We start from the raw sequence: 12,641 nt of genomic DNA on the forward strand, positions 1-12,641 counted from the left end.
TACTAACTGCTCCGTAACCGTGTACCAAATTTGAGCGCAATCGGTCCAGCCGTTCTCGAGATCTGGAAACGACCCCTGCACGTGCGCACGTGCAGCAGCACCCCAACTCTGGCACATGGATATGCATTGCCTAGTGGGTGCCTACCTACATGCCAACTCTCAGCGCAATCGGCCCAGTAGTTACCGAGATATTGCAACAATTACAAAAGTGACACCTCTTGGTTTTGCACGTGGCACGTGCATAAGGGGTCACCCACATGCATCGGGAATAGTGCAATACTTGGTAGAAGGAATGAAGCTACCCTACAAAAATTACCGCATGTAAATCGGTCAAGTGGTTGCTGAGATATAAGCCTCGCAAAAGCGTGACCACGGCCGGCCGGCCGGCCGGCCGGCCGGCCGCTCATACTCAGAAATTTCCGTTAATCTAAGGAAAGACTACGCTCGCTTCGCTCGCTCCGTAATAACCAGCGACTGAGCTCAACTAGGGGTTATGTTGGGAAAACCCGTGATTCCCCCGGGACGGAAAGTCCTAACTGACTTTAATGTGTTGTGGCTAGCGTGGATTGTAATGTAGCCCCCCCCCCCCCCAGCGTCGAAATGTTACTTTTCTTTCAATAACAGCGGTTTTCTATTGGTAGGTGTTTAACTCTGCACTTTCCCGGGGCAATCGCCAAGCAAATACAACGTGACGTTTTAGTTTGTATGCCTGTGCTACAACGCGTCTACAATAAATCCATGATAAGTATGTATATCAAAGCTTTGTGTTGGACTTTACCACACTCAACTGCAACCCGTACCTACCACAAAGGGCGATGGCGGTAGGGGCAGGGTAGGTGGGGGTGCAGGGGGGGGGGTACGCGGGTCTGGACAGTGTCAGTGGTTGGTTCAGTCACCCGAGTGCTCCAACACGTAAACATCCCATCCCCTACCCACTCTTCCCCGCCCCCAGCGACTAGGGGGGAAGGAGAGAGGCATAGCATGAAGTGATTAATTACCACATGAAAGAACTGGTTGAATGTTACTTTCGCCCTTGGAAAGGAATACCACAAGTGTATGCTTTGATATGCCAATGAGTCGTGAGTGCTAGTTCCTGCGTCTGCATCTTGTAGAAAAGGAATATGTAAATTTTGCTACATATTTTACATGCATGCACGCTGATTTGCATCGTATGTAAGGACTTTGAAAGCTTGTATATCAGTTATTTTTTAGCGAAATGTGTACCTCTAGATACTTACTTATATAACATATATGCATAATTGCATAATGCAAATCATTTGCTCAGTATGTCCGTTCATTTGTGTTACAGCTTTGCAGCACGTCAACGCGACGCGAAAAAAAAAGATGTTTTCGTTAACCTATTTCTTGTAAAATAAACTAATCCTTGTACTTATCTAACCCCACTGCAAATAAACAAAGAACATCACAATACTACAAAGTTGGCTTTTCCACATCGTGCTTCCTCTCCCAGCACATTTTTCCAGCATGCCACTGCTTTCGTAACATCGCACGGACATCTGGCTACATTTCAAACAAATCTCCAGATGTATAAACAATCTGAGACGATCCACACATTCAAACACCGCAAAAAGCCGGCAGAAAGACTAACCGCGACAAGACATTCGGCACTGGGCAGCATAAGAAAAGGGCATGGGATGAGATTCATCCCCACAGTCTGAGCATGAATTGTAGAGTGCCTTAGCGAGACGCATACATTGCGTATTTCTTTTTGGGTTTCAGTTGGATTTACCGTGATTCCTATGGGTTTCATGACACAGTCTTTTTTCTTTATTTGATGTTGGTTTCCAAAAGATTCTGTGGATCCCGTTTGTAGTTTTATTTGTCAGCTCCTTATGGATTTTGTCGGACTCCCGCATGTAAACTCAACTGTCAACACGTGTGCCTGTTACACGAGTTCATATTGGTATGAGCCCCGTGTTGCCTGTTACTCAGCGTCTCTCTTGTGGGTTCCCTTAAATGAAAACCCCTCAGGTTCTCATCTGTCTCTCTGAAAATCTCCTGAGAACCCCCGTGGTTCTCACTTAAGTGTTAATCTGTGAAAATGCCTAGGATTCTCATCTGTCTCCCTAAATATTTCCTGAGAACGCCTGAGGTTCTCACTTCAGTGTTCATCTGTGAGAAACCCTAAGATTCTCATCTATCTCCCTAAATATTTTCTGAGAACCCCTATGGTTCTCACTTCAGTGTTCATCTGTGAGAACCCTTTAAGTTCTCATCTATCTCCCTAAATATTTCCTGGGAACGCCTGAGGTTCTGACTTCACTGTTCAGCCGTGAGAACCCTAAGATTCCCATCTGTCTCCCTAAATATTTCCTAAGAACGCCTGAAGTTCTCACCTGTGGATTCATCTGTGAGCTGAGCATCTCCGTCAACTCTGGGATGAAGTCATCCACCAGTTTGTCACATTCTTCAGAGATAATGTGCAGAGGAATCAGGTTACAGGAGCCCTCCAGCACCTCTTTCAGCTCCTCCTGAAACGAGAGGGGAGGGAGACGGGTCAGGTCAGGTCAGGTCGAATATAGTGACACCAGTCGGTACAAATGAATAAGTAGCGGCATAGGTCGGGTCGTCTCTTACAATATCATAGGAGACAGAATGAGGTCAGCTCGGTCTGAAACAAGAAGAGAGTGAAAGAAAATGAGATAGGAGAGGGAGAGAGGGGAAAGGGAAATATAGAGATGAAAGGGAAGAGAGGAAGAGAGAGAGAGAGAGAGAGAGAGAGAGAGAGAGAGAGAGAGAGAGAGAGACAGAGACAGAGACAGAGGCAGAGGCAGAGGCAGAGGCAGAGGCAGAGGCAGAGGCAGAGGCAGAGGCAGAGACAGAGACAGAGACAGAGACAGAGACAGAGACAGAGACAGAGACAGACAGAGACAGACAGAGACAGACAGAGACAGAGACAGAGACAGAGACAGAGACAGAGACAGAGACAGAGACAGAGACAGAGACAGAGACAGAGACAGAGACAGAGACAGAGACAGAGACAGAGACAGAGACAGAGACAGAGACAGAGACAGAGACAGAGACAGAGAGAGAGAGAGAGAGAGAGAGAGAGAGAGAGAGAGAGAGAGAGAGAGAGAGAGAGAGAGAGAGAGAGAGAGAGAGAGAGAGAGAGACAGAGACAGAGACAGAGAGAAGGGAAGTTTCAGATCAGGTCAAGTTAGGCGGGTTCAATGCATCAGCAAAGGGTCAGTTCGCGTCCAATACAACAGCAAGGGTAAGGTCAGTTTGGTTTCAATATACCAGCTAGGGTTAGGTCAAATCAAAATTGTGTTTAATTTCGTCTTCATTTGATACCCATTAGTCAAATGCTTTTCATACCAGCACATCCTGTCGGTGACAAACGAAGCGCCAGACACCGTCATCCGACAAAAACTCCTGACGGTCATAAAACTGGCATCGTGCTCTGACAAGAGCAGATAAAAACTCCCCCACTTCCGAGAAAGCCAACACGACTCTTGTCAGAAAAACAGTTGGGAACCATGCCTTGTTCACGTGCCAAGCCCGGTAGGCGAGTACCAGTGTCTAGTAGCTTAGCTGGGTTACAGAGAACCCTGTTCATGGATGAGAACAGAGCATTAAAAGCGATGAGACGATCTTCTGATGCGAAACAGCAATGGTTCCGCTTTGGTAACTGCATTCTCTACTAGCACAATTATTTTGTCTACATAACAACGATGAGTAAAATCGTAATACAAAGTATTCCAATAAAGCATAGGCCATAGCAAGTAAAAGTATACAAGTTAGGTACTCAAAATATGAACGCAAAAAAAACATGCACATCAATAAAAGGCGTCAAATAATGCTCGAGTCATGCGAGACCATAGCGGTCGATTCAGTCATGATCTTCTTCCGCTCCAACTGCCTCGAGCACCCCGGCATCACCAGAACCCCTCCCCACCCCAGGCCCTCTCCTCCCCTCCCCGCGGCTTCCGCCCCGGGCGACGTCAGTGTCAAGGTCACCTTGAACACGGTCAGCTGACTGCGCCTGACTTGGTCATGTCTGGCTTCTGCCTCTGTCGGTCGGCTGGGGTGGTGGGGGAGGGGGAGGGGGAGGGAGATAGAGAGAGAGAGAGAGAGAGAGAGAGAGAGAGAGAGAGAGAGAGAGAGAGAGAGAGAGAGAGAGAGAAAAAAAAAACGGCACCCAAGGCGGGTTTTCAAGACATAGAGAGTCTACCTGCTGAAGGCAACGAATCGGACCTTGGATTGAAGGAGAGAGCCAACGAAGCGAAAAGGGATCGAGAGCGAGTTGGCGTTGGGAAGAGTGGCAACTGGGAGAAGGCAGTGAGTGAGGGAAATAGCGCAGAGCACAGCCGCAGTCGATCTTCCGATTGTCACGGTCAATTTGCTTGTATGAATTTTCATGTCTAGGAGAAGTGTTGAACTACATCATACAAATTAGCAAATATGCATAAATTGAATGTAAATATCTCATATTTGTTGCCTCATGTCTAAATGCTGAAACAAAAACACGTCAAAGTAAAGCGATGTTCCACAAAAATTATACGATAATTCTGCACGCAAGCATTCATAATAATTAAACCAGTTTGATTTTGCATCCATTGTAATGTTTGCATTCCTCCCTCTACACATACAGGGTGATTTTTTTTACTTGTTAAAAAGTAATGAGGTTTAGTGGCGTTTAAATGCAAATATATATCGTAAAATTATATACCAGCATGACGAGCATTCTGGGACATTTTGATTTCATGCATACACGATGTGAAGGAACGTCCATCGTGTATTTTACTTGTGCTTGAAGTTACCCTCTCTCTCACCAACACGAATCAGCCCGCTTGAGCACGTGTTGAACAGCACCATGGCTTCCCAGACTCATTAGGCGGACTGAAAAGGCTCCTATCACCCATTTTCAGCACTGCTAGATATTTCCAATGTTTTCTTGTTATATCTGCCATACCTGGGTCCAAAAACTAGAAGTCTAGAAAGGGCAGGTCGAGGATTTTGCTACTGGCAGCCCTGGTGGTGTCTGATTCGCTGTTTTTGTTTCTCCCTGAAAACTGATTCTTCAGAGGCTGCACATACGCCAGATTGACCGTTTGAAGGTTATTTATGACTACAAGCCTGTTCGTGCATTATTTAACGTCTTTCTGAGGTATCTCCTTGATGATCGTATGCTTCGAACTGCATCAATGCTTCAAAATCATCGTTTTGTGTCGTTCCTTACTGAACGGCGGTGGACCATGCGTGCCCGATTGGTGGGACATTTTCAGGCTCCATTGGGGCCGAGGCCTTCGGTTAAAAGGGACAAATCATGACACCATACAAAATGTCCCAGATTTATCTATCACGTGCATTGCTTTTTTGCACAAGATTTTTCGATTTAGGGACCACCATTGACGTTTACTTTTTAACAGTTAAAAAAAATCACCCTGTATTCGACCGCCTTGGTTCATGACTCAAACCACCAACAACAAAGACACCCAGCCGCAGTCATAGCCAGTTACCGCAGGCAGCCACTTGGGTTAGTTCCTGGGGAGGGGTAGAACTAACCACACAGGAAGCCCTGAATCACGTCCCAGGCCTATCACCCCCCCCCCCCCCTCCCCGGTGGTCACGGACGGATGAGGCGGGGGGGGGGGTGGAGGGTGACGTGGCCTCACAGCAGTCGGCAGGGCCGCGGCGCAGTTGGTACTAGAGATGCAAAATAGGTGGGTTGGAGGGCGTGCAATCTGCTCTCGTGGTCATTTGGGTTCGTGGGGATGCCAAATGGAAGTTTTGCGACACGTTTAGAAGTGTTTTATCACGGACTATTTATGGTCCCGAATATTCATGTGTAAAGGTTAACACGGTGAAGTTTCCATTCGAGAATATAGCACAAACACAGCCTATCGAAGACAAACTTACGAGCCATTCCTGGCCCAGGTTAAGTTAGAACGTGACAACACACAACAACTACCGAGAAACTTATCCACGAATAACAATCCGAAAAGAAAACTTCTTTTAACTACTATCACCACACACGCAGCATTTGGTAAAACTTACTCCGGCGCATATCGTACTACGCTCATGACCGCGAATTGATAATACCCGCATGCGTGGCATTACACCCTAGGGTTATCGACCCTAAATGATAACAAACCCTATGGTAGCCTCTGGTGTCACGGATAGGTGTTCTAATTCAGTGTACCAAAATCATATTTTTGCTTGGGTGTCAGAGGGGAAAATTGCTGACCAAAAAAAAAAGATGAGAGTGAAAAATTGTCGGTCAGGTAAGGCCCAAAAAGAGTGGGGAAATGATTAAAAAAAACATTAATCTATCTACAATCGTGACAGATGTAATACAACCATTCCCGCAACTGCTCCTTCTCGGTGGAATTGGGAGTGGAAAATTGGGCTTGAAAACTGGAGGTGAGAGTGGAAAATGATTTGCATTTGGATGTCGTTTCCCACCCACATCTACAAATTTTGGGACACTGTGTTCTATCAACGGCATTTCGCTAGGTGGTGCGTAGATTATACGTGGGAGCAAGTACTGACTATTCAATATGCTACTCTGACCCCCACTATCATCGTTGTACTAGTTTAATCAAATGGCTGACATACTTAAAGGAATTGATCTGTGTCTTGCTACGAATTAACTAGTTCTTGCATCCTTCCACAACGTGACGCAAGAGATTTCCCCTTCACGACACTGTAAGCCCCCCCCCCCCACCCAAAAAAAAAATCATAATAATTTATAATAATTTATAATACTAGCCTCCCAAGAAGACTGCCTTCCCTTCATACCTTGAACCCCTCATTAATGATGACTAACCCTTCCCCTTCACTCAAGACACTGACCCTCCTGCTTGTCAAGAAAGGCACCTGGGTCTCATTAGCGCTCAGCCCTTCAAGACACCACCGTCTAACATGGCAGTCTTCAGCCCCCCCCCCCCCCGCCTGCCGCTTGTCACCACACTGAACTGAGTCTCATTACTGTTGAGCTATGCCCTTCAAGACACCAACGTAGCATCTGAGCAGTAATCGCCACGCACTTTGTATGTGGATCGCTCTTAAATGTAAATAAAATACAATACAATTACAACGTCTAACACTGGTAGCCTTCAAGAACCCCCCCCCCCCGTTCGTCACCACACTGACCTGAGTCTCATTACTGTTGAGCTGATCGCGGGCCTCCTTCACCATCTCCTTGCAGATGCCGCAGACGTCATCGTTGTCCTCCGGCAGGTCCAGGTGCTGCCAGACGTTGCTGATGCACCACGATGTCATCCCGCACTCGGATGATTTGCTAGAGGGATGAGACGGGAGGCGTTAGCAGAGATAGGGAGGTGTTAGCAGAGATAAGCGGGCGTTAGCAGATAGTCAGTGTAGGTCATAACCGAAGGTTTGTTGTCAAAACTTAAAATACTATTCGTTAGAATTGTGTTTTCTATTGAAAAAAAAAACAATCTGAGCTCCCTGACAATTTGGCAAAAGCTGCCTGAGATCATATGAGGGTCAGTATGTAGGTCAGTACGATACACCTATTGATATATAGACTGTGTATATTATATATATTGAAATATGTTGGGATGATTCACTGGAACATTGGGAGGTGTTAACAAGTACGTCTATTTCTCTTCCGTACTAGGACGACTTGCTGGAGGTATGCGACGGGGGGAGGCGACGTTAACAGAGTTAAACGATTGTCAGCAGCAGCGCTGCGGAGTTGGAGTCGGTCGGAGTCGGGCGGGTCGACAGTACCGACCGGAGTCGGAGTCGATTTAGGAAACCAGAGTCGGAGTTGGAGTCGGCCGGAGTATACATTTCTACCCGGAGTCGGAGTCGGAGTTGGTTTTTGAAAGTCAGTCAGAGTCGGCGTCATCGAGGTAGAGGTCAGTAGAGGTAAAAAAAAACTAAAAATGACCAACAGGAGCTAGCAAAGCGCAATAAGTCAGCAGAGGTCAGCATGAAAATTCAAGGTCAGGAGAACCCGGTAGAAGTTAAAAAGTCAGGATAACCAGGCAGAGAATCAAGTACCTATCAACTGAGACTAGATCAGCAGGTATCCTTAGGTCAGTAGAGGTCATACAAAGGTCAACAGGAGACAAGAGTAGACACTACATAGACAGCCATCAGAGGTGGTCAGATAAACAGCTCACCTGACCACTACATAGACAGCCATCAGAGGTGGTCAGATATACAGCTCACCTGACGTGGTCACACCAGTACGACGGCCCGAACGTGCACCGCTTGGAGCCGAGCTGAGGCCGCAGACGGCCCGTCTCCCCATGGTGAACTATGGTGGGGCCGCACAGGGCCACTGAAAGGACGAGAACCGGTCAGAGCACACCATTGGACATTGGTTGACCTTTTGATGACATTGTTTTTTTCTAAAGAGGCACAAACAAGAGAAATGATACCTATCTCGCTCAGTTGCATATTTATGAATACTCATTTTACTCCATTCCCAACAAATATGTGTATCAGTATACATTTGATAATCATTCTAGACTCTTTCTTGTTAATAACAGCACTTTTTTCACATTTATTGAAGTTTAGTGGGGACATCTAAGCCATTTTTTCACACACATAACATTCAAAAATCCAACCCAACAAAAAATGGCACATGTGTAGATGAAGTACTGTTGGTAAATTGGTAAGTTGTAGGTTGGTACGTTTAGGTTGTAGGTTGTGTCTGTAGGTTCAAGGCTGTAATTCATTAGGTGAAGTTAGGTCAGGTTAGATGATGTTTTATCTTCACAGTACTTTGTCTATACATTTACCACAAAAGTTTAGGTGAGGTGTATGTTGAGGTTAACTCATTCTGGTTGGTTTAAAATATAGTCATAATCTTGGTTTCAAACATCAATGAAAATTGTTAAAACATTAACTATTTATCAGTGAGATTTGAGCAATAAGGAAATGATTGCAGGGATTGAGGAATATATTTTTGATGGTGATTTCCAATATCCATAAGTCTTCTTCATTTGAAAACAATGTTTATCTCAAAATAAATGTTGGCACTCATTGAGTTGCCAACTGTTACAGCCTGCAAACAGCTGATTTCCTCACAGAAATGCTCCCGGTACTGCTCTTCTCGTAAATTGGCTCTCCTGGAATCATCAAATCTCCTCCAATTTTTTAGATTTACTGCTGGAACATACCCATTAGCAATCAGTATCAAAATTCCCTTAATATCCTCAGGGAGACAAAACCTGATTTTATCCAGAAATTGAATTTTTGGGGTTTGGGGAAGTTTGCCCCTGCCCCATAGTGTCCATTTCTGGATTACTCATACAAAAAAAAAAAAATTGGAAATGTAACATATTTGAACAGTATTTCCAGATCCAGCTCCATTTGAGGCATTTGCCCACCCCTCACTCACACTCCCTCCACAGAGTGTTGTTGAGTTTTGAAATTCTCCTATCATATAAAAAGGTGCACAGAAGTCTCAATGAGAATGGAAAAATGTATTTGAAATGTGCAACCCTCCGTAGAGAATGTTTACATGCATACTGTTTACAAAATGGAAAAAGTTTTATGGAATGTGCACAAGGCCCCTATTTCACCGTCATGAAGATGCACGCCCTGCAGCGCGCTGGGAGCTACGGCATCAGCATGCCAGGGGCGTGTTGGAGTTCCATGGAAACATCAACAAACTCGGATGCTCGTAACTCTGAAGGGTCAAGCTGAATTTGTCTCAAACGCCACACCAATACAGCAGCGTGCTGCAGCACACCGCAGAGCACCGCGGTGACACACCACCCTGTAAAATCAAATCAACTATCCAGACCAGGATGCTAATGTTGAACAGCAGAACAGTGAATAATACAGAAAGCAGCACAAGACAGAGTAAAAAGAAACACTACGACATTTACAGCGACCATAAAGAGCATGAAATTGGCAAAAAAAAACATCACAAGTCAAACTGAAACAACAAGCAGTACCTAGTTTGCACACTTACCTCCCACCAAAGCAGCGAAAAACAGCGCCTTCAGCGCCATGGTCCTTCCGAAGATCTCCAAACCTCCACTAATCACAAATTTTCACGAAAGTACTATATAATTTAAATGTATTTTGCTTTGCGTATCGATACGTCTCTACACGCCGGCGTCACCTCACAAACTAAACAAAGCGGCACGGCCTTGAGACGAAAACGATTCACTCGTGCTTCACTTCACGTCTAAAAATCAGGGTTTGGGTATATTACATGTTGTCTGTAAACCCCCACTGAGAAAATGACGTCATAGGTTACCATTTCTTTTGAGAGACGTCAATACCTAACATACTTTCGACAAAGTTGGGGCTAGGCAAGCTGGCTCATGGCTGGTGCCCACATGACTGTGAGGGAAGGGGCATGGCATTTAGAGGCATGACGACTGCTTGGCTACTTTTTTGACCCGCGCCCCGTAGGTATGCTTATTGTTGGATTGGTTGGACCCACCCATAGGGATAGGCGGTGGAACGGGGAGGGCACCGGGGCATCGTGCCCCCCTTTGATTTGGCATTTCAACATTAGCCCTATGGGCGCTGCACTTGGAAAGAATGGAACCAAAAGTCGGCAGTGCCCCCCCCCCCCCCTCAATTGAAGGTGTTCCGCCGCTACTGGACGACCCGCCCTGCCTCCTGCAGGGAGGGGGAGCGTTTTGCTCCCCGCCATAAGTTCTCGGAAAGTTACAAGCTGATTTTTTTTTGTTTAGCCCACGCCATCCTGGGGGATTTGAACCCCCCCCCCCCCAGTGGTTTTTCGCGACGTTTTGGGCACACCTTATCATACATCAATTCTACACATATGGTGAAAATTTTAGACCAAGGTTATTCAAGGTCAGATCACTAGGTGAGTTCGTGACCTCACCAGTCACCTCATAAAAAGTTTCAATGTCTGTCATAGCTACACCGAGTGACCGATTGCTTTGAATGTTTCAGCGATTAACCCTCTCCCGCAAATGCCACTTTCCCATCCTAGAACGGAAATAGTGGGATGGTTGCCACCCTCCCCCCCCCCGCTCAATTTCGTTCCTGCTGGCGATAGAGCTTCGTGGTAAAGACCAACAGGCATCCAATTTTACCTCATTGTGTCATTCATTGACCTTCCAGGTCAGGTCAAAATTCAAATGCTGTTTTGGGTCATCGTTGGAATGTCGCGTGCGGTGCCCATCACATACCGATGACGCTGCCAAGCCAAGCTAGAACAGCTCTTTGTCACACTATCCGAGTCTCCGACTAAGTTTTTGCTGGTTGAGGTCATTTCAGGTCAAGTTAGGTCAAGGTCAATGATATGTGTTTGTATGTCTGTGGGTGTCTGTGTGTATACTGATGTATGCACCGATTGTTTATGTGTCCCTATTACATGAGATCATGAACTGAGAAAGTTTTTACCAAAAAATGTAGTCAAAGAAACTTCACGAAAAGTTAATTCAGCGCTGCCTGAAACGCAATGTTTTTAGATGACCGCTAGGTTGACCTTGACCCTGACCCTGACCTTTGTACATCGTCGAACAACGTGCCATGATAGGCGGGATGTAAGACTGGGCACTGGCAAAAAAGCCGATGATCAAGGTGTCAAAAGCTCACAAGACATACCTACAGCCAACGCAAGATGTATGGTATCCCGGTATTGGTCATTTGGGTCATCATGTCATGACATTTTTTTATAAATTTAGTCCGAACCTTTTGATGGGAAGGATTCACAAGGACAGAGCCACCGCTAAGCAAAGCTTGTTGCGATGACCCTGTCCTCTACCCTCCGATCGCGCAATTCCGATTCTATGGCAGAATTTAGAGTCCAAAGTTTAACGTGCGCACAAAGCCGCGCACGGCCGGTCCCCTCACTGACTTCGCCTGGCTACGGCCTGCCACCAACCGCAGCCATACCTGTCAAGAGGCCCATAAATGTCGAGCGCTCGTCGCGCTTCGAACCCGGACTGTCATAACCGGGAACGCGTGCTCTCACCACGCGGAGTCCAACGCTCTAACCAACTGAGCTACGGGACCGGCGAACATGACCTGAAGAAGGTCATATCTCCGAAACCAAAAACCACAGAAACTTGAAATTTTCAGTGGACGCTGAGAAAAGATAGAAAAGCAGCTACACGAAAAAATGCTTCTAGCTTTAAAAATGCTAAGTGCAGAGCAGAAAAAACTACCTGGAGGTGGCACCCCCCCCCCCCCGTGCGGTCGAGCGTTTTAATAAAAGTAATAACAGTAGGTAGGTATGTACAAAATGTACCTATGTCTCGTAATTTTGATGTCGGTGATTATAATTTCAGGTATTTGAACGTTGAGCTGAGCATTGTTAATAAGATTATTAGAAGGATGAATAACCTGTTGCTCATTTCTATCAGAAATAGAAAAAATAAACCAATATATATTCGGGCGTGGCTTGTTTTATTGTGATCTTGTACCACTGAAGAAGGGCCACGCCCGAATATTTATTGGTTTATTTTTTCTATTTCTGATAGAAATGAGCAACAGGTTATTCATCCTTCTAATAATCGGTAATTATATGATAATTGATATGGCGGTGATTATATGACTATTGATATTGGTGATTTTATGATTATTGATATCGGTGTTTGTATGATTATTGATATATCGGTGATTATATATAATTATTGATTTCGGTGATTATACGATTATTGATATCGGTGATTACATGATTATTTATATCGCACCATCAT

At 45.5% G+C, this 12,641-nt stretch overlaps 1 protein-coding gene across 1 annotated transcript in view; it reads right to left on the reverse strand.

The window, feature by feature from the left end:
* The window catches only part of LOC122372837 (prosaposin-like), a 35,560-nt gene extending 25,254 nt beyond the window's left edge, over positions 1–10,306 (reverse strand). Inside the window, exons 1-4 of the mRNA XM_043350440.1 lie at positions 9,926–10,306; positions 8,170–8,281; positions 7,120–7,267; positions 2,358–2,492 (exon numbers count right to left, since the gene is read on the reverse strand). Coding sequence (XP_043206375.1) covers positions 2,358–2,492; positions 7,120–7,267; positions 8,170–8,281; positions 9,926–9,965 — 435 coding nt within the window. The 5' untranslated portion in view covers positions 9,966–10,306. The remainder of the gene's footprint in view (positions 1–2,357; positions 2,493–7,119; positions 7,268–8,169; positions 8,282–9,925) is intronic.
* Positions 10,307–12,641: the final 2,335 nt, after the last annotated feature.

The sequence above is a fragment of the Amphibalanus amphitrite genome, unplaced genomic scaffold (genome assembly GCF_019059575.1).
Source record: "Amphibalanus amphitrite isolate SeventyFive unplaced genomic scaffold, NRLGWU_Aamphi_draft 001406F_arrow, whole genome shotgun sequence".
NCBI lineage: Eukaryota > Metazoa > Arthropoda > Thecostraca > Balanomorpha > Balanidae > Amphibalanus > Amphibalanus amphitrite.